This window comes from Acomys russatus, chromosome 17 (genome assembly GCF_903995435.1).
Source record: "Acomys russatus chromosome 17, mAcoRus1.1, whole genome shotgun sequence".
NCBI classification, from domain to species: domain Eukaryota; kingdom Metazoa; phylum Chordata; class Mammalia; order Rodentia; family Muridae; genus Acomys; species Acomys russatus.
Window position 1 is genome coordinate 3,238,708 of NC_067153.1, and position 23,150 is coordinate 3,261,857.

Genomic DNA, 23,150 nt, shown 5'->3' on the forward strand with positions numbered 1-23,150 from the left:
CAGCATGGTGGCTGTACGAAGGCTAACCCAGCATGGTGGCTGGATGAAGGCTAAGCAAGCATGGTGGCTGGATGAAGGCTAACCCAGCATGGTGGCTGGATGAAGGCTAAGCTAGCATGGTGGCTGGATGAAGGCTAACCAAGCATGGCCGCTGGATGAAGGCTAAGCAAGTATGGAGGCTGGATGAAGGCTAACCAAGCATGGGGGCTGGATGAAGGCTAACCCATCATGGTGGCTGGATGTAGGCTAAGCAAGCATGGTGGCTGGATGAAGGCTAACCAAGCATAGTGTCTGGAAATTGACTAATCCAGCATGCGGCCTGGGTGAAAGCTCTCCCAGCACAGTGGCTAGATGTAGGCTAACCCACATGGTGGCTGGATGAAGGCTAACCAAGCATGGGCTCTGGATGAAGGCTAAGTAAGTATGGTGGCTAGATGCAGGCTAAGCCAGCATGGGGGCTGGATGAAGGCTAACCCAGCATGGGCACTGGATGAAGGCTAACCCAGCATGGTGGTTGGATGAAGGCTAACCAACTATGGTAGCTGGATGAAGGCTAACCTACATGGGGGCTGGATGAAGGCTACCCCATCATGGTGGCTGGATGAAAGCTAACCCAGCATGGTGGTTGGATGGAGGCTAAGCCACCATTGTGGCTGGATGAAGACTAACCCAGCATGGGGGCTGGATGAAGGCTAAGCCAGCATGGAGGCTGGATGAAGGCTAACCCAGCATGGTGGCTTGATGAAGGCTAAGCCAGCATGGAGGCTGGATGAAGGCTAAGCCAACATGGTGGCTGGATGAAGGTTAACCAAGCATGGGGCCTCGATGAAGGCTAAACAAGTATGGTGGCTGGATCAAGGCTAACCCAGCATTTTGGCTGGATGAAGACTAATCAATTATGGAGGCTGGATGAAGGCTAACCCACACGGTGGCTGGATGAAGGCTAAAAAAGTATGGTGGCTGGATGAAGGCTAACCCAGCATGGTGTCTAGATGTTGGCTAATCCAGCATGGGGGCTGGGTAAAGGCTATCCCAGCATGATGGCTGCATGAAGGCTAACCAAGTATGGTGGCTGGATGAAGGCTAAGCCAGCATGGAGGCTGGATGAAGGCTAACCAAGCTGGGAGCTGGATGAAGGCTAACTCATTATGGTGGCTGGATGGACACTAACCCACCACAGTGGCTGGATGAAGGCTAACCAAGTATGGTGGCTGGATGCAGGCTAAGCCAGCATGGACGCTATATGAAGGCTAAGCCATCATGGAGGCTGGATGAAGGCTAACCAAGCATGGGCTCTGGATGAAGGCTAACCAAGTATGGTGGCTGGATGCAGGCTAAGCCAGCATGGTGGCTAGGTGAAGGCTAACTCATCATGGTGGCTGGATGAAGGCTAAACCAACATGGGGGATGGATGAAGGCTAACCCAGCATGGTGGCTGGATGAAGACTAACCCAGCATGGTGGCTGGATGAAGGCTAACCCAGCATGGTGGCTGGATGAAGGCTAAGCCACATGGTGGCTGGATGAAGGCTAAAAAAGTATGGTGGCTGGATGTTGGCTAACCAAGCTGAGGGCTGGATGAAGGCTAACCAAGCTGAGGGCTGGGTGAAGGCTCTCCCAGCATGATGGCTGGATGAAGGCTAACCAAGTATGGGTGTTGGATGAAGACTAACCCAGCATCATGGCTGCATGAAGGCTAACCAAGTATGGTGGCTGGATGAAGGCTAAGCCAGCATGGAGGCTGGATGAATGCTAACACAGCATTGTGGCTGGATGCAGGCTAAGCCAGCATGTTGGCTGGATGAAAGCTAATAAAGTATGGTGGCTGGATGAAGGCTAACCCAGCATGGTGGCTGGTTAAAGGCTAACCCAGCATGGTGGCTGGTTAAAGGCTAACCCAGCATGGAAGCTGGCCCTCATTGCCCTTGTAGTAAGCTTGTGTCTTGGGATCCTGGGACTGGCATCATCACATTGGTTTTGTCTGTTTCTCTAGTTTTGAGGGTAGGAGGTTGGTTGTTTTGTTTCATTCTTGGCTTTTGAGAAGGAGTCTTGTATAGCCCAAGTCCACCGCAGAGGTGTTGATGTAGGCAAAGTTGATGATGAGCTCTTATCCTCTGGCTCTATCTGTCACATGCTGGGGCTGGTCACATCATAGAGTTGTTTAAGTCCCACGGAGAACTGAGGAATTACTCAAGTAGGATTATTTGTAATTAAATTTTTCCCCACCAGGCCAAGAAAAGTTTTTAAATAGCAAAGCCATCTTCTCTTTAAGATGCTGTAATCACACACATGTTGGGTTCTCAAATAGAATTGTGCAAAGACCTTGTCATGCATCGATGGTAAATGCCTCTTCTAGAGTCCTCACCTTGTGCGGCCTGTGTGGCCTCACACAAAGTCATCTCCCCACACCCAATCTCCTGCTGTATTAAAAGGAATAAGGTAGGTCCCTCCAGGCTAGAGGGATGGCTCAGCAGTTAAGAGCACCTGCTGCTCCTGCAGAGGACCTGGGCTCAGTTCCCAGCACCCATGTGGTAGCTCACGACTGCCTGCAATGCCAGCTTCGGGGATCTGATGCCTTCTTCTGACCTCTGCAGTCTCCTGCTCATACATACACACACTCGGGTGCACACACCTACACATAAATAAATACACAAATGTTAAAATAGTTTTTAAAGGCAAGCTCCTCATAGAACCACAGTGAGGGATAAATGAGGGGGTTTGTGGAAAGTGCTTAGGACAGAGCCTTATTAACTTAGCGTGATGTGCGCATTCCTCGTCAGCGGACATCTTGTGAGCAGGTTACATGTTGACTTGGCAGCTTCATTCAGCAGCAAAGTTCTATGCTGTGTCCCCACAGATATTTCATTCTATTTACTTTCTCTAAACGAGCAGCACTAGAAGCTGCTGTAACATTGGAAGTTTGTGAGCCACTGAGTCTTAAACTTCCCTCATATGGTGATAAAGAAAAGAGTATACGCCTTGCTTGAGGGCACAGTGAGATAGCAGGTCAGGGGAGTAACTATATCAAAGAGGGGACTCCATAAAGGAAGAGAATCAGGACTGAAATACATTTCCTTAAAAATACATTTAAAACCCTCTTTGATGCAGAGAACAGGGAAGACCAACGTAAACATTAGTAAAATGACCCTGGTATAGAAGCTATCTCGGGAAATGGAATAAGCACCAAGATGGATAAGTCGGAGTCAGGAGGATTGCCGTGAGCTTCAAGGCCAGCCTGGCTATGTGGTAACTTCCTTGCTGGCCTGAACTACAAAATAAAAGTCTGTCAAAAGAACAAGAAAGAAAGAAATGGGGCAGGGGCCACTCATCTTAGGTAGATCCAAACAAAACAGATGTAAGCTTTTTACACTTGAATTATTTCCTAAAATAATGCTAACAGCTACATTTCAATATGTGTATAAAAGTGTGAATGCCTGTGTTGTTCACACAACAACCACATTAAGCACAAACAATATAAATCTGTTGTCAGTTTCCCTCTTATGGGGCTGGAGAGATGGCAGCACTGGCTGCTCTTCTGAAGGACCCAGGTTCAATTCCCAGCACCCACATGGCAGCTCACAACTGTCTGTAACCCCAGCTCCAGGAGATTTGGCACCCTCACATGTATGCAAACAAAACACCAATGCACATAAAAATAAATCATTTTCTTTTTAAAGTTCCCCTCTGTGGCCCAATGTAGCAGTGCATGCCTTTAATCCCAGCACTTGGGAGGCAGGTAGATATCTGTGAGTTCGAGTTCAGCCTGGCCTACATAGTAACTTCCAGGAGAGCTAGAACTACATAGTGAGACCCTGTCTGACAGGGGTGTGGGGGTGGGGGGGTGGGGTCAGTCCCCTCTTATACTTTTTCAGCAATAAAACTTAACTCTTTTTGCCACTGATCTACAAATAGAACAAACTGTCCTTGGAAAAAAGGCACATCACAAACACATACAAATGACAGTGTTTATTAGTAATGACTTCATACATTTTCTCATTCAAAGCCCATCATTTCAAGCCAGCCAAAATCTTTCAAAATACTAGAATCTGTGACTTTAATTTCAGAATCTTTTCAGTACTTAATTAGAAATGTGTGGTTTACAGGAGTTTGTTAAATAAAATTCCCATTGTAAGTAACTATGTAGTCCCTGTAGCTGACATTTACACTATTAAGTAAATTTTACTAAACTAAACATCTACTAAAATATGAAGTAAGAGACGGTTGAAGTTATAGACTGCATTGGATGGAACTTCTAAAGTAATTTTATTTATATTTAATGTCAACCATTTTCCAAACCTGTAAGTGCACTGGCCTCAAGTTCAATTTTTTGTTTTTTCAAATTATTTGGGAAATCACTTTTTTAAAAACTTGAAGAACATTTCAACATATAGTTATGAAATGCACAAACTTAAAAAGTTACACAAAGCACTAAAACACACATATATATAACAAACCTGAAAATTCTTTATTTAAAACATCAAGTTATTTAAAATGGGGGCATGACATAGTAAAATAAAATTCTTTCAAAACTCATCACTTTAAGGAAAATATACAACAGTGTGCATTATAATATATACAAAATAGGAATAAATCACCATCTGTCATCAATGAGAAGATTTGTGTGTGTGTTCAAAACAGTCATAATTGTAAGTCTGACAGAACATCGGCCAGCAGGCGGTTCCGTGAGTCTCTTCAGAGGCGTTTTAGGTTCCGCTTGCTCTGGGCGCTCCCTGGGAGACCATCTTTACTCCTCCTCGCCTTTGCTGACCCTGTTCGACATTCTTCAGACCCATGATAAGCACACAGACATAACACACAGAAGTCAAAGCCGCAGGCCAGGCGGCTGCACAGTCCCCTTTTCTTGTATGGCTGGTACTTAGCGGGGGATTGGCACCTCGGGCAAGGCTTTAAGGCTTCGTCAGTAAAGAGTGTCCTGGCAACCTGTAGTGGAAGCATGCACACCAGTCTTCCAGCATGACACCGGCAGTCACTTCACTTCAAACTCTAAATACTGCTAATAACTTACGGTCCATACTCACCTTCACATACTGTGCCTGTTTACTCCTTAGGTGGGCAAGGGAAGAGCTTGCCACAGGTGTCAAAGCATCTCCCCAAGGGGACAGAGGCGGAGCCTGATCGCTCTGAGCAGTGGGTGCCTGCGCCTGCACTGATCTTAAGGCAGCACGGTTTGGAAGATGGAGCCGAGTGGCAGCATCCTGAACATGTAGCACAGGCCCCTGTGGTAAAGACAAGAAGAGTCAACACTGCAAAGTCAGCAGCTCACCATGACAGGACAGCGCTCCTCCTGGCCTGGATGTTAATGTTTGGGAGTGGTTTGTACCACCAGGATCTTTCCCTGGACCGTTTATCTTTGGGGGTGGGCCAGGCAGAGAATCTTTTCTCACCTAACTTTTAAGTCAAACAAGTTGGGAGACAGGGAAATGGTTCTGCAGATAAAAGTACTAGCCTGTGATGGTGCACTCCTAGACCCAGGAGGGAAGAGAGGCAGGAGAGCCACCGGGAAGTCTGTGGCACAGCTGCCTAAACAGGAGAGAGGCTGCACCCGAAGGTGGAAGGCAGGAACTGGCTCCCTACGCTGCCACCGTGGCTTGGGTGCTGGTTCTCTCTCTAGACCTTTTTTTGAAAAGCAGTCTTATGGCTTTCTGTTGATATGATTGGTTACTTTTCCACTTATTTAACCCATGTATTTATCATTCCAAACTTCTCTAAGGACTCAGATGGTATAACATAGTGCTGTGTTACACTGCAGCCATGGAGCCACACACGCTTAGTTCTGGGCTCACACAGGAGCTGCAGGCAGCAGAGATACCAAAGAGAAGAGCTATTTCCATGAAACTAACTCTAAGAATACAGCTGAAGGAAAGGGCTCAGCCTTCAAATCACACTTGGCAGTTCACTGTAAAGCCAAGATCTAAAAGGAGAGGAGAATTAGGGTGAACTTTTTCAAAGTTTGCCATGGAACTCTTTGCAAGTTCTTACCTTAACCACATTTTGGCCAGACAATAGGACTGCTGACATCATATAACCCAAAGTCTTTGGCTGGTTTTACAAATGTCTGACTCTGATTCACTTTTACAGTTGTTTTAAACAGCCTTGATGGTTTTAAAGGAGCAAAGAGCATCTCTCATCTGAACTACAATCCCACATTATTCAAATGTTCAGTCAAGAAGTGTGTTAATTGGCTTGTACACCTTAAAAGTATACAATGCCCTTTTGTCAATTACAGCTCAGTAACACTGGAAAAATCATTAGAGCATTTTCAGTAGGTAATCTGCAGAGCCTTGTACTCTGTTAAAGTTGTGATGAGGAACTGTTTCTCTAACAGGCAGACAGGACGAACACATTGGCCGGGCTTCTTTACCATTCAGCTCTAATGGGCAGCCTCCGGGGTTGTGCATGGCCCTAACGGCAAAGCTAAAACATGACAATTGTAGTGGACTGAGTGTAGCAAGCGCAGCTTGTGGTCATAAGACAGGAAGCACCAACAGCCTAGGAATGCACACAACGAGCCGATACTGAATTTGAACACAGTTGCACATCCTGAACTCACTGGAGCACTGTCATTTAAGTGACACTCCTATTGTTTGTAGCCCAGGCCACAGTGCCCAACCAAGAGCTCACTAGAATAGCACCCACTGTGTTCTGCTGCAGTTGACGAGTATACTGTCCACACACCTAGAAGTGAGCCAAGGTGTCAGCTGAAGCAAGTGGAAAAGAAACAGACCTTCCTTTAATAAGTACTTATGGAATGTCGAATTGGTGATGTTTTTCTGTTTGTTTTGTTTTTAATGACTAAGAGACAAAGCAGTCAACAAAAGCGCATGCGCATGCCTGCTAACAGTCTCTGAAGTTTAGTTCTCTCACTGTGTAGCACCAGCCGCCTCACACCTGCTATGAACATCAGGCTGCCCTCGAATTCACAGAGACCCACTTACCTCTGCCACTGGGTGCTGGATTACTAAAAAAATTACTAAAAATCTAACTGTGAAAGTCAAGTCATCTAACGGTTGTTCATTCCACACGTATGTGAGAACAGTGAGGACTAAATGAAGACTCTCAGGGAAAGGCAGGGACCCTGATCCAGGCGGCACTCACACGGGGTAAAGATGGCGGACAGATGAGACGCTGCTCCTACTGAACACCTGTGCACTCAGAGCTCACACTCAGCCCCTTCCTGAGACACTATACAGTCTGAGGAAGAAAATCACTAACCAGCTTTGTTTTGAAATGTTTCTGTTTGGGCTAGTAGCACATCAAGATAAGTCAGGCAAACTTAAGGGTTCATGTGGAACAGGAGGCCTGCAGAGCTCCGGGAAGGAAGCTGAGGAAAAAGAGCAATACTGGGTGCTGGAACCCACACAGAGGAGACTTTTGGTTCTTGCAAATAAGGGGAGATTAATCCAGAATCTAAGCAGAGAAACAGTGTGGGACACACAAGTGGGGGTGTGGGGAGACAGACACACACAAAGGCAGCCGGGAGCCAGTTACAAGGAAGACACGTGTAAGGACAGGGCAAGAGTGACAGCACATGCAGGGTTCCCAGCACTAGAGGCACACGAGCAGGAGGTTCAAAGCCAGACTTAGGTACAAAGTGAGGTCAAAGCCAGCCTGAGGACACGAAACCCTCCAAACAGTCTGCGGAGATGGCTCAGCGAGTAAAGGGCTTGTGCAAGCACAAGGATCTGAGTTTGGGTCCCCAGCACTCACATAAAAGCTCGCCAAGGTGGCTCATGCCCGTAACTCCAACCCTGGGAGGGCAGAAACAAGCAGGTGCCCGGAGCTCATGGGCCAGCACGGCTTAGCCAAGCTGTTGAGCTCTAGGTTCCGTGATGACCTCTGGCCTCCATATGTGCATGTCACGCACACACACACATACATACACACGACTTGGTGATATACACCCAGAGTTCCAGCATTCAAGAGACAGAGGCAGGAAAATTGGCACAAGGTTGGCTTGTTCCCCAAAAAAACCCACAAGAGTTTAATGACAGTGTGTATGCTATAGTACTCTTGATCCAGCTGCTGTGTCACACCTAGCCCTGACTAACCCAGAAATGGTGATGTAATTATGGTCATAAGACAGGAGAGATCAGTCCAGAGAGGAGAGTAGCAGGGAGAGGTGCTAGCATGGAGAGGCTGAGAACTAACTGAATCCCTTCCAGGTAAAATAACAAATATCAGCTGGCCACGGTGGGACCTTTAGCACACAAAGGTAGGTGGATCTCTGAGTTCAAGGCTACCCGGTCTACAGAGTGGGTTCCAGGACAGCCAGGGCTACATGGAGAAACCCTGTCCCAAAAATAAAAAAAGAAATAACAAATAGTTCAAGTACATTAGCTAGAAACACAAGAAATAGAAGTAGACACCAGAAGCCTGGTGTGGTGGCTCCTACCTGCAATCCCAGCACCCAGGGAGGTGAGGCAGGATGACTACCACAAATTTAAAGCCATCCTGAGCTACATATGAGTTTCAAAGGAGCCTGGAATACAGAGTCTGATCCTGTCTGAAGAAGCAAACAGGACAGGGCAAAAGGAGATTGGCATGCTTTGATATAAACTGTATAATCCACTTTTACTTTTAAAGTTTGTAGCATTTTGAAGGAGATTTAAAAGCAAACTAAAATAAGGGGGGAAATGTATAAGGAAAAAATGTAGTCCTTTAAAAAGCCAGATTGATAGCTGGGCGTGGTGGCACACGCCTTTAATCCCAGCACTCAGGAGGCAGAGGCAGGCGGATCCCTGTGAGTTAGAGGCCAGCCTGGTCTATAGGACAGCCAAGGCTACACAGAGAAACCCTGTCTCAAAAAAAAAAAAAAAAAAGCCAGATTGAAAGACACTTGTAATCCCAGTTCTTGGGAGGAGAGACAAGAGCTCAATGCCAATTTGAGCTACATAGTGAAGCTCAAAAAATGAGGAGGGAGGGAGCATGCATTATTTTCTTACTGACATTTATTTATGTACATTTATTTATTGACACTGTAAAGTGTCAAGCATGTACCACTGCATGCATGTGGACCTCAGAAGTCAGCCTGAGAGAGATCAAGCTCAGCTTGTCAGCAAGGCCTTCCCCCACTAAACTACCTTACCAGACTTGAAGGTGGTGGGGTGGCTGTTTCCTCTTCCTCTCCTACTTTTCTTCTCTTTCTATTTTTGTTCCCCTTCTTTGTTTTTTGTTCGGTTGGTTTTTTTGTTTTTTGAGACAGGGTTTCTCTGTGTAGCCTTGGCTATCCTGGACTCCCTCTGTAGACCAGGCTGACCTCGAACTCACGGAGATCCACCTGCCTCTGCCTCCTCCTGGAGTGCTGAGATTACAGGCAGACGCCACCACTGCCCGGCTAGTTTTTTGTTTTTTGTTTGTTTGGGGTTTTTTTTTTTTTTCTTTTTAAAATGATGACAAGGATAGAAGGATCAAACATTTTATCTGGAATTACCAGCTGGGTTGCTGACACAACCAGGTTTCCTCCTCAGAGAAGGTAGGCAGAAAGTAGAGTAATGAAGTTCACAACTTAAATACTAATAGGTGCTTGTCTGAAATTTTTGTTTTGCTCTGTTTGAGACAGAGTCTCACTGTGTAGGCTTGGCTGATCTGGAACTCACTGTGTAGCAGAAAGTTACCTGCTTTTGCCTCCCAAGTGCTGGGATTAAAGGTGCTTACCAGCAAGTCCTGCAACCTGAGTCTGAAGTCTCTTAAGTTGTTTTCTAACCTTTCCAGGACCCACAATGCGGATGGAAAGAACCAACTCTTGTGAGTTGATCTCCATGTTTGCTGTGGCAAACACACACACACACACACACACACACACACACACACACACACACTTTTTAAGAAACCATATGTCAAGGAAGAGGCTACAGTGTTAATGGAGTCACTGTTCAGTGCTTCCACGGTCAGAAGCTACAGTCACCAGAAAACACTGAGAACAGGCCATGCTGCAGCCAGGCACTGAAAATGGGCCACCCTATAGCCAGACACTGAGTACAGGCCACGCTACAGCCACACTGAGTACAGGCCACGCTGCAGCCACACTGAGAACAGGCCACACTGCAGCCATACTGAGAACAGGCCACGCTGCAGCCACACTGAGAACAGGCCATGCTGCGGCCACACTGAGAATAGGCCACGCTACAGCCACACTGAGTACAGGCCACGCTGCAGCCACACTGAGAACAGGCCACACTGCAGCCATACTGAGAACAGGCCACGCTGCAGCCACACTGAGAACAGGCCATGCTGCAGCCACATTGAGAACAGGCCACGCTGCAGCCAAACACTGAGAACAGACCACGCTGCAGCCAAACACTGAGAACAAACCACACTGCAGCCACACTGAGAACAGACCATGCTAGAGACAGACACTGAGAGCAGGCCACACTGCAGCCACACTGTGAACAGGCCACACTGTAACAAGACAAAACTTTTTCTCAGTTTTACATCCCTGCTCTCTCACTGAAAGGAGAAATCCATAAACTATATTTAGATGGTCTCATTTATGTCATATTCTATCTCAGCTATTATATTTAGTCAAATTAGAAATTTAGGGCCTAGCCGGGTATGGTGGTGCACACCTGTAATCCCAGTACTCAGGGAGGCAGAGACAGGCAGTTCTTTGTGAGTTCCAGGCCAGCCTGGTCTACAAAGGGAGTCCAGGACAGCCAAGACTACACAGAAAAACCATGTCACAAACAACAACAAAAAGAACTTTAGGGGCTAGTGAGATGACTCAGTGTTACCTGTTACCCACTTGCCACCAAGCCTGAGGACCTAAGTTCAATTACCAGGGCCACATGGTGGAAGAAGAAAGAAGACTTCCACAAGTTGTTCTCTTAACCCCCACACACACACACACATACACGCACACACACACGCACATAAACACACATACACACACACACACACACATATAACACACATACACACACACACATAACACACACATTTTTTAATTGGAAATGTACTTATAGTATGTTTTTTTAAAAACTAGAACAAGAGTGTTGCAGCAAATGCCATGGAAGATCTAAAGCTGAATCTACCAGCAAATCCAGGTGCTGCCATCACCCTTTGCACAAAGCTGTGCTTCTGTGAAGAACTTGTATGTTTTTGTAACATCAAAGCTGGACCTCAAATTCTCAACGGAAGACAAGTTAATGAGGTCTTTCGTCTGCCCAGGGCACCCTCCCGTAGGCCTCTGCAGACACTGCTGCCCACCAAAGTGCTCTCTGTCATCCCTGCCTACCCAACCTTGCTGTCCAGGTCTCAGCAGTGTCACCTTTCAGTTCCCAGCTACCTGTTCAACCGTCCTTTTAAATGTCAGGTAGAACGTGAGATGCCCTTAGCACACCTATGCTGTAGTCACTGCTCAGCACGTGATCCTCCATCAGCAGGGGCCATGTCAGAAACGTCTGTCACTGTCATCTGACCAGCTGGCACAATGGCTGATATGCAATGTGTGCTGAGACTGGATTTTTTACATGCTAACAGTATCTAATTATGAAGAGGCCCTAGCAAGGCACTGGTATTGGGATGCCACAGCAAGCAGCCAGGCAACAGCTTGACAACCTACTGCAGGTCATGGACTGTGTGAGAACAGTTTAGAATACGTGGCATTTATAAGAGAATGTTTACTAAATAGAAAAGATTAGAAGATGAAAAACTGAACTCGGTGCTCAGTGATATGGGGTCACTAGACACAAGCCCACTTCTAAGAAGTGCTGTCCACGTTACCTGAGCATTTGCTTTCAGCTGTATGATATAAAGTTTCCTCCTCCTGTTTGCCTTTTTATCCTGAGCCACAATTTCACGCCAGTTTCTGCTGACGTTCCAAGCACTACAACAAACAGGTAGTCTGTTATTGTATGTTTTCCAAAAGGTTAAAATTTTCTCCTAAGGAACCAATAATAAAAATAATTTTAAAGATTTGGACAGTAAACTTAAACTTAAAATTACATAATAATATGATTTGGTCAACTCATTTTTTTCATATTGATTTACCAAATGAAAGGATTCCTATTAAAATACTAAGCACATAGGGCATTATATCATTAGATCACTATTTCATATGTGTTATTTTAATTGAAAATTTGTTTAGTGGGTGCTGGCAGAAGGGGAAGGCACATGCATGCCACGATTCCCACGTGGAGATCAGAGGACAATTTGTGAACTTTGGTTCTTTTCTCCACCATGTAGGACGCGGGGCTGGAGCTCAGCAGGACTGGTGGCCATTGCTCTCCCCACCTGAACCATGGCCGTGGATGCCCTGTCAGTGTCCACTTACGGGGTCAGCACGAGCTGTGGATGGCGGTTTATACCTGTAACCCAAGCGTTTGGGAAGATGAGACAGAAGGATTGCCGTGAGTTCAATGCCAGCCTGAGCTATATACTGAGTTCAGGGCCTGGCTGGGATACATTGAGATCCTGTCTCAAAAATTACAGCAACAAGCCGGGCGTGGTGGTGCACGCCTTTAATCCCAGCACTCGGGAGGCAGAGGCAGGCGGATCACTGTGAGTTCGAGGCCAGCCTGGTCTACAAAGTGAGTCCAGGATGGCCAAGGCTACACAGAGAAACCCTGTCTCGAAAAACCAAAAAAAAAATTACAGCAACAGCAAAAATAATAACTCAAACATGAGACACTGACTCATGTGAAGCTCGGTTATAAATCTGGAACATGACATGCAGCAAATGATTATCATCTTTACTATGAGAACGAAATAATCTCTTCTGGTGTCTAGCAAACCTGTGTCACTTTGGGCAAACACAGGGCTACCCCTTCACTGGCAGCAGTAAGTGCCAGGCGACGGAGCCGTGTGAGTAGCGCCCGATGTAATGAGACAGGCTGCTAGCTCTAACCCTAAATCATCCTATTGCCAGTAGTGCCCCCATTTGGTTTGCAGAGCTCATGGCAGTGAAGCAGCCGCAGAAGAGCTTCAATAACTTAAGGAAAATGAGCGGTTACTCTGCTCTTTCTGCTCTCACAGCAAATCACTTCAATCAGAAGGTGACCGGGATAACAGGCACTCACTCTGAGGGCCCAGCTAACGCTCCAGTGCCAACACTGCTTGATGTTGCCATAGCTAGTGCAGGTGCCATCACCTCCCTAAGTCAATCTACATACTCTGCATCACACAAGAGATGTGCAGAAAGTCACCCACTAGAAGGGAAGCCAGGACCAGGGGGCTGGCTCCGTGGATAAAGGCAAGTGCCACACCAATCTGACAACCTGAGTTTGATTACACAAAAAAAAGTGCAAGAACATACTCCATAAAATTGTCCTATGACATCTACACATGGCTTGCATACATGCACATGCATATACATAAACACACATACACACACACACACACACACACACACACACCTCCATAAGAGTACCATTAAGATTATAGACACCACCACCCGCCAAAAAACGTGGCTTGATGGCACACACCTGTAATCCCAGCACTCAGGAGGCAGAGGCAGGCAGATCACTGTGAGTTCAAGGCCAGCCTGGTCTACAGAGTGAGTCCAGGACAGCCAGGGCTTCACAGAGAAACCCTGTCCCCCCCCCCACAAAAAAACCAGATTATACATACATATTTTTGCTACAAATACTCCAGAGGGCAGGCAGAAATCATTGAAGTATGACCACTACCAATGACTCACATAAGCAACCGATATATATATATATATATATATATATATATATATATATATATATATATATATATATAAATTTAGACAACTTACCATTTAAACACCTTCGAAAGGCACACACAGTTGCACACACATGTCCACACCATGCAATCCACCAGGGTTACACCAATATGTGCTTTACCAAGTATACTCAGAAAAGTGGTAAAACCTGAAGCGTCTGCAGGAGGATAATTGCATGAACGGTCAGGGAGGCCAGTGGCGGAGCCTCCATCTAGTCCTGGGCTGTGGCACATGATTTAACTTATCTAGGGATGTTTCTCCCTCTACAAATTACACAGGTAGACAAGATACCTCTGAAGACAACAGCTAAAAAAAATGCTACAATTTCCTATAATATCCTAGAATAGATGTAAGGGGGGAAGGTGAAGACAGGCTTTGCGAGCAAGGGCCATAAAAACAGTAAGGTCTGCCAGGTGGTGGTGGCACACACCTTTAATCCCAGCACTCAAGAAGCAAAGGTAGAAGGATCTGAGTTCGAGACTAGCCTGGTCTACAAAGTGAGTTCCAGGATAGCCAGGGCTACACAGAGAAACCCTGACACAAAACAAAAACAAATAAAAACAAAACAAACAATTTGAGGGTCGTGGCTTGTGATAACCCTGCAATGCCCCGCAGCATGCTGTCTTGATTAGGTTCTCTTTATCATCTGGATCTGCTTTTCTCTACAATTAAGCAGCAGCAGGGGACCTACCACCAAAGCACACGCGCTCTTCCGCTCCTAACCCCAAACCTACCACCTCAGCACACCGCTCTTCTGCTCCTAACCCTGAACACAACTCTCTCCCTCTGCTGTGACACAGTACAGATGAGAGAAGGTGTTTATCCATAGTCCCTAAAGACCAAACTCTAAAATGAAAGCTATTTTTCTTAGATACTTGAATTTGGACTAAATAAAAATAGCCACTACTTATGATAGTTTCTCAGTTACCATAATTGCTGACTTATTTCTGATCAGGTATCATGGCTTTACAACAATTTGTATCTGACAAAGGGATGTGAAGTTTTAAATAAAACATTTAAAAATCTGTGGAATATTGGGCATGGTGGCACACACTTTGAAATCCCACAACTTGGAAGGTGGAGGCAGGAACTCAAATATATAGTGAGTACAAGGCTAGCCCGGGATACACGTGTCTGCCTGTCCACTGTCTGTCGGTCCCTCTACCTCTCCATCTCTGTCATACACACACACACACACACACACACACACACACACACACACACACACACAAACGCAAACGCACACGCGCACACACGAACTCACTACCACCACCACTACCACCAAATAATTTAGGAAGAAAGGTTACTATATTTGATTTTTTTTTTCCTGACCTTGAACCTGAGCAAAGCTTCTGCCTCATCTTCTCTAGTAACTGAGATTACAGGCTGTACCATCAGGCCTGTCACACTAGGGAGCACAGCCTGTCCCACCAGGGATCACAGCCTGTACCACCAGGGATCACAGCCTGTCCCATCAGGGATCACAGCCTGTCCTACCAGGGATTACAGCTTGTCCCACCAGGGATTACAGCCTGTCCTACCAGGGATCACAGCCTGTCCCATCAGGGATCACAGCCTGTCCCACCAGGGATCACAGCCTGTCTCACCAGGGATCACAGCTTGTCCCACCAGGGATCACAGCCTGTCCTACCAGGGATCACAGCCTGTCCCATCAGGGATCACAGCCTGTCCCACCAGGGATCACAGCCTGTCTCACCAGGGATCACAGCCTGTCCTACCAGGGATTACAGCTTGTCCCACCAGGGATCACAGCCTGTCCCACCAGGGATCACAGCCTGTCCCACCAGGGATCACAGCCTGTCTCACCAGGGATCACAGCCTGTCCCACCAGGGATCACAGCCTGTCCCATCAGGGATCACAGCCTGTCCCACCAGGGATTACAGCCTGTCCCACCAGGGATTACAAGCCTGTCCCACCAGGGATCACAGCCTGTCTCACCAGGGATCACAGCCTGTCCCACCAGGGATCACAGCCTGTCTCACCAGGGATCACAGCCTGTCCCACCAGGGATCACAGCCTGTCCTACCAGGGATCACAGCCTGTCCCATCAGGGATCACAGCCTGTCCTACCAGGGATCACAGCCTGTCCTACCAGGGATCACAGCCTGTCCCACCAGGGATCACAGCCTGTCCTACCAGGGATTACAAGCCTGTCCCACCAGGGATCACAGCCTGTCCCACAGGGATCACAGCCTGTCCACAGGGATCACAGCCTGTCCACCAGGATCACAGCCTGTCCCACCAGGGATCACAGCCTGTCCCACCAGGGATCACAGCCTGTCCCACCAGGGATCACAGCCTGTCCCACCAGGGATCACAGCCTGTCCCACCAGGGATCACAGCCTGTCCCACCAGGGATCACAGCCTGTCCCACCAGGATCACAGCCTGTCCCACCAGGGATCACAGCCTGTCCCAACCAGGGATCACAGCCTGTCCCACCAGGGATCACAGCCTGTCCCACAGGGATCACAGCCTGTCCACCAGGGATCACAGCCTGTCCTACCAGGGATTCAAGCCTGTCCCACCAGGGATCACAGCCTGTCCCACCAGGGATCACAGCCTGTCCCAACCAGGGATCACAGCCTGTCCTACCAGGGATCACAGAATGTCCCATCCAGGGATCACAGCTGTCCTCACCAGGGATCACAGCCGTCCATCCAGGGATACCTGGTCTCCAGCGTCCACCAGGGATCACAACCTGTCCACCAGGGATTACAAGCCTGTCTCACCAGGGATTCACAGCCTGTCCCACCAGGGATCACAGCCTGTCCCACCAGGGATCACAGCCTGTCCCACCAGGGATCACAGCCTGTCCCCATCAGGGATCACTACCTGTCTCCACCAGGGATCACAGCCTCTCCCACCAGGGATCACACCTGTCCCACCAGGGATTACAAAGCCTGTCCCACCAGGGATCCAGCCTGTCCCACCAGGGATCACAGCCTGTCCCACCAGGGATCACAGCCTGTCCCACCAGGGATCACAGCCTGTCCCACCAGGGATCACAGCCTGTCCCACCAGGGATCACAGCCTGTCCCACCAGGGATCACAGCCTGTCCCACCAGGGATTACAAGCCTGTCCCACCAGGGATCACAGCCTGTCCCACCAGGGATCACAGCCTGTCCCACCAGGGATCACAGCCTGTCCCACCAGGGATCACAGCCTGTCCCACCAGGGATCACAGCCTGTCCCATCAGGGATCATACCTGTCTCACCAGGGATCACAGCCTGTCCCACCAGGGATCACAACCTGTCCCACCAGGGATTACAAGCCTGTCTCACCAGGGATCACAGCCTGTCCCACCAGGAATTACAAGCCTGTCTCACCAGGGATCACAGCCTGTCCCACCAGGGATCACAGCCTGTCCCACCAGGGATCACAGCCTGTCCCACCAGGGATTACAAGCCTGTCACACTAGGGATCACAGCCTGTCCCACCAGGGATCACAGCCTGTCCCACCAGGGATCACAGCCTGTCTTGCCAGGGATCGAATCCTGTCCCACCAGGGATTACAAGCCTGTCTCACCAGGGATCACAGCCTGTCCCACCAGGGATCACAGCCTGTCCCACCAGGGATTACAAGCCTGTCACACTAGGGATCACAGGCTGTCCCACCAGGGATCACAGCCTGTCACACTAGGGATCATAGCCTGTCCTACCAGGAATTACAAGCCTGTACCACCAGGGATCACAGCCTGTCCCACCAGGGATCACAGCCTGTCTTGCCAGGGATCGAATCCTGTCCCACCAGGGATTACAAGCCTGTCTCACCAGGGATCATAGCCTGTCCCACCAGGGATCATAGCCTGTCCTACCAGGAATTACAAGCCTGCCTCACCAGGGATCACAGCCTGTCCCCCCAGGGATCACAGCCTGTCCCCCCAGGGATCACAGCCTGTCTCACCAGGGATCACAGCCTGTCCCATCAGACCCATCTTTTGTTTTTGCTTTTAAACTGAAGGGATGAGTTAGCAATCTGTAGTCTCTGGTGCAGATCAACTACTACTGACAGGTCACCTAAGATGCTTCTGATACAGTGTAAGACACCCCAAAACAGAAAACAAACAAGACACCAATTTTAAAAATGGTAAGTTTTCTTTCATGAGCAACTTTTACTTCTTACCTGTATAAACTCTCCTCAGTCAGGAAACCTAGAACCATAGCTAGGACGTGCTTCAGATTTCTATACTGTAATTCCGTCAGGATGTCCAGGCGCTCTATGCCCATCTTCCTGCCAATTAGTCCTGCCAGAACACACTGCAGTCTGGCTATTTCTCCCTCATCCCTCTCCTCAAAGAATTCCTCATCATCTTCCTGCTGGTACCGTCTCCTTTTGCTTTTTATAAAAAGCTCATGGACTAATTGCAAGGCTGGCGTGTGTGATAAATTTTGAAAGCTTAAAGTCAAACCCCTGCCCTTTTCATCAGAGCCTTGCTGACTCCCGGGGGTGCCAGCTCTTGCTTCAGAGTTGGGGTGGACCATCTGTACCTCATCTTCTGTCTCTGACTGGGAGCCCTGCTCCCGGAGAGTGGACAGTCTTCTCAACCTCCCAGTATGCTTTGGCTTTTTGACAGGGTCCCCCACTCTGGGAGTCCCCCTATTTTTCTGAAGCAGTTCTTGAAAAGAGCCCTCTTGGTCAGAGAGGACATATTCTGACTTGTCCCAGCTAAGTGAGCTAAAGCCACTGTCTTCGGGTGTTGAAACACTGTCTCTCGCTTCTGCTGAAGAAGCAAGTGTTTGGCTTCCACTGAATTTAATTTTTGCTATGAGACTACTTACTGGAGTTACAGATGTGGCCACATCTGCTCCATAGGTTGTCCGGCTGCCAGAGGAGCCCAGGAGCTCAGGACATGTATTCTCCTCGCTTATACTTAAGCTGCTGTCACTGAAGTCCCGTGCGATGGAGTCTTTCACACCGTCGCCTTCAATTGGAGACAGACATTCCACTTCAAACAAGCCACAGTCGTCTTTGGAATCATCAATGGTGGAGGTCTTGTGCTGAGAAAAATGTAGCCTTGAGTTGTGACTGCTAGAAGTCACATCCTCAATTTTCATGGTGCTGGTAACTAGTGGGCTAAAGCTGTCTCGCTTGAGGAACCCTGAAGGGCCACCAGGGATGTGTTTTTCTAGGCTAAGATCTTGGCTTTTGCTACTTTCCAGAGAGCTGCTTTGTGAATCAGACTCCCCCGTCAGAAGGGTGAAAGATAAATCCAGCCGTCTGCGTAATGAGCATTTTTTCCTTCGGACTCTGGGAGTCTCACAGAGTTCAGGGCTTTTACTGGCTTCCTTCCTTGGGAACACAGATTTCCTTCTTTGACTGGGAGTTGCTGCTGGGTCGCCTGAACCCAGACTTGGAGTTTGAAGATGCTCATAGGTTAGCGCTGGGTCTTTGTCTTTCTTAAAGCTGCAAGATTCTGACAGCTCATGTTGGCCCCTGTGTTTAAAGGAGGGCGTGCAACAACAGTCTCTGCGGCAGGGAGACTTGGTGGTGACAGCAGGGAAGTCCACTTTGCCTCCTGCTCCATGGCTGGCTGAGTGCCGCTGGGACATCTTCAAGCTTTCTGTTTTTACAAAGTAGAAACAAATTTATATTCCCTCTCTCTCTCTCTCTCTCTCTCTCTCTCTCTCTCTCTCTCTCTCTCTCTCTCTCTCTCTTTCAATGAAGAGCCAAACAGCTTATACCAAAATGAAGTATTTGTATTAAATGCACATGATGAGACATTATATTTTTTCAAAAGTTACTTAAAAACAACCTTTATAATAAACTGTCATATATTTCCTTGAAACACTTTGCTATAAAACCAAATTATATTCTGATTACTTGACAACTGTAGGCAAAGCACCATGCACATATATTTTCTTGAACTATTCTTAACAAAAACGTGACAGCTTTATTTCTAGATCACTTTGTTGCCGTGTGACGTTTAATTGACGAATGTGCATTTAATCTAACTTCTTTGTGCTTAGGTAGTCACTTCCTTCCAAAGCTCTGGAACCACTTCAAAACCACTACGAAAGCTGGAGCTGGGCTCGGAGGTTAAAAGCTTCTGTTGCTCTCACAAATGCCCCAGGTTCAGCTCCCAGCACCTACATGGGGCGGCTCCCAGCACTCACAGGGGGCGGCTCCCAGCTGCCTGTAACTCCAGGCTCCACATGTTCTCTTCTGTGGGCATCTGCATGTTCATACTGTCTCATGTGTGTTTATATGGACATTGTACTCAATCATATACACAGATACATATAACTAAAAATAAAAATCAGTTTTTTCTTTAACATTTATTTGTGGGTGGGTGTGACACACACGCAAACAAGCCATAGCACGTTGTGGAAGCCAAAGGAGAACTTATGAGAGTCAATTCTCTCTCTAGACCATATGGATTCGGTGATCCATGATACATAAGTTAAACACATGAGTTTACAAAAATTACAAAAAGACTGTTACGATGATAAACACAAGCAAAGTAATTTTTAAATCTCTACTCATTTTGACAGTTTTGACATCTGAGTCACCTGTCATTACTGCTAACTTCCGCACATGAGCAGAGGACAATATGACTAAACTTTGCTTTCTAAAAATTGCATTATACTTTAAAACCATTTTTGTAATGCTTTCTCTCATAAATCCCTTTCTCCTGAAAAAGTATTAAATTCAACCAATTTGGTAAAGTTGGATCAAGTGCTTTTACTGCATTTGTGTTTGTACTGTACTGCAGTACATGTGGCCAGTGGCCCTGCCACTCCGCCACTAGGTGCCTCACCAGCATAGGATTTGGGAAATGAAGCCGAAAACCGTTGGAAATAAAGTGCGAGCCCAGATATGCGCCCTCTCCCCGAAAAACCACAGGCTTGGTCATTCTCATCTTTCCTGTACCCCAAATGCCTGCTTCAAGACGTGGAAAATTATTCACGCAACCACAGGTCATCTGGCTTATTTAATTCACCCAACAGCTGGCTAATGAATCAGACAAACCTTTTTCATGGTCACTTAGAAAAAGGGAGGAGGTCCTGATAAATTGCTCAGAACCCCTATGTAGAAAGTCTTAAGGCCCAATAAATTAGAGAATTGCTTAGTTAACACCAGATGCCCTGATTCGTTAAAGTGGAGTGCCTTACCATCAGTCAACCCTGAGTTCTTAAGACACGTCAAAGTAAGGCAGGCTTCCAAATAACAAAGTCTCTCATCTTCGACTTTAAAGTTCATACCGAGGTACCACCCTTAGAGAAAAACCTGAACAATTAACCGAGCCCCCGACCCCGCCCGAGGGCTACTGCGGGAAGGTCACAGGCGTCATGCTGGGAAGGTCAAGTCACTCTGAATTTCTCTGCCCAGCGGCAGCTGTACTCCCCGGCCTTTCTCTTGCTAGTCTTGGACGTGGGGGACCTCCCCGATTCCAGACCTGAACCCGCCGCAATGCCTGCCGGAAAAAACGGTCGTCACCCGGGCGTCCCGGAGGGAGGTGTCGCGGGGAGGAGGGCGGAGCGGGTGCGGGCGGAGCTGCCGGGCGCACCTGGGCCGGGCGCCGCCCACCTGAGCCTGGTGCCGCAGAGTCCGCCCCTGGCCACCGTCCGGCCCTGTGGTGGCCCCTCTTCCCATCGTGGGTCCGAGCTGCCCACCCAGCTCCGGTCCCTCACCCCTTTGTAGCCTCGCCCTGCCCCCGGAGCTCTGCCCTTCCCGGCAACACTCTCTGCGCCCGCAGAGGGACCGCTCAATTAGATGATAAAGGCGTAAATATTGACAGCATAAGAACCGAGTGTTATGAGGGACTCCTACTGTTTGAGGGGGCGAGCGAGAGGCTGGGGTCTCAGGGAGTGCGGGCTGACCTCGAACGGGAACTTGTTAGGTAGCCAAGGCTGACCTGGATCTTCTGATCCTCCTCCCTTCATCTTCCAAGTGTGTCCCACTAAGTCCAGCAAGATTATCACACGCGCGCACGAGCACACGCACACGCACACACACACACACACGTTTTGTTTTTGTGTTTGAGACAGCGTCACATGCAATCCAGGTTGGGCTTGAACTCCTGATCGCCCTCACTCTACCTTCCACGTGCTGGGATTATAGGCCTACACCACCACACCTGGCTAATGATTTGTAAAAATAGTATCTTTTATATTTTTGTCCTTGTTTCTACAGTGAGCAAATACATAGATTTTCTGAATTAAAAACAAAGCTGAGTCATACACCCACAATCTCTGCAGTCAGGAGGCAAAAATAGCAGGATTCCCCTAGAGACCAGCCCTGTCTACACCCCGTTTCAGGTCAGCCTGGTCCACACAGCCACTGTCTTGAAGAAACAACCAACGTTATGAATAAATAAGAGTGACTGTGTTTATTGTCTTCAGACACTCCTTTTTAGGGATCAGAAAAATCCAAGAACCTTTCACGCCCAATACATCAAAAGTCTTGATTTTCGTCCCTTGTACCCTGAGTGGGTAATGTAGGTCAGACACAGACCTGTCACCTGTCACCTGTCCGGCTGCTGGCCTTTGGGGACATCCCTTCCTGGAGCCCTGCAATGAGACATCTCGCCTAGGTGATTTTCACAGTTTATCTTCCCCAGGTTAGCGTAGTTCTGCTTCAGAGCCAGCCGCCACCTGTAAGCCAGCAACAGCCAGTAACAGTCTTCTCTGAGGATGTTTCTCTGCCTGGATGCCCTGTAGGCATTGAAAAATAGGTTTAGTGTATCCAAACTCAAATATTAAGCTCAAACTACATGCTAAATACTCATGCAAAGAGGAAGGGGACAGTTTGTTAATGAGGCTTGTTTGCAGAACAGGTGAGGGGCCCTCTCGCCCTAGGGCACTGGCAGATGTTAACCATTAAATTTGAGGGCTAGCTGTTAAGAGCACTTGCTACTCTTCCAAAGGGCCCAAGTTTGTTTCCCAGCACCTAAATCATCCTGCGGTCCACAACCACAGCTTTAGGGGACCCAACACCCTTTTTGGACCCCTGCAGGCACCTGCACACATGGCATATGTACTCAAGAAGATACACAATAGAAACTGTGTAGAATCAGCCGGGTGTGGTGGTGCATCCCTTTAATCCCAGCAGAGGCAGGTGGATCGCTGTGAGTTTGAGGCCAGCCTGGTCTACAAAGTGAGTCTAGGACAGCCAAGGCTACACAGAGAAAACTTGTCTCGAACAACCAAAAAAAAAAAAAAAAAAAGGAAAAGAAAGAAAGAAAAACCCTGTAAATTCACTATTTGTGCTTGTGGTAGTTCTCTCTAGCTATATGAGCAGGTATATATTCCTGGCTGAGCTGCCTAGGAAACACTCTGCTGTGATACAATGGGCCTAAACCCAATAAAAATCCTCTTGCTTGCTTATAAATTTTATTCATTTATTTTAAAATTGTTTTAGACTGAGTGTATGTACACAAAGCAGTCACAGTGAAACCAACAGAGACTGTTCTCTTTT

General features: G+C 47.7%; 1 protein-coding gene across 1 annotated transcript; it reads right to left on the reverse strand.

The window, feature by feature from the left end:
- Nucleotides 1-4,687: 4,687 nt before the first annotated feature.
- On the reverse strand, nt 4,688-21,121 carry Fbxo43 (F-box protein 43). The gene is made up of 5 exons (XM_051160533.1): nt 20,846-21,121; nt 17,856-19,293; nt 11,742-11,844; nt 5,039-5,236; nt 4,688-4,940 (listed from the first exon to the last, which is right to left on the reverse strand). The coding sequence occupies exons 1-5, from the start codon at nt 20,931-20,933 to the stop codon at nt 4,692-4,694; spliced, it is 2,076 nt and encodes a 691-aa protein (XP_051016490.1). The 5' UTR covers nt 20,934-21,121; the 3' UTR covers nt 4,688-4,691.
- Between the last annotated feature and the right edge of the window lie 2,029 nt (nt 21,122-23,150).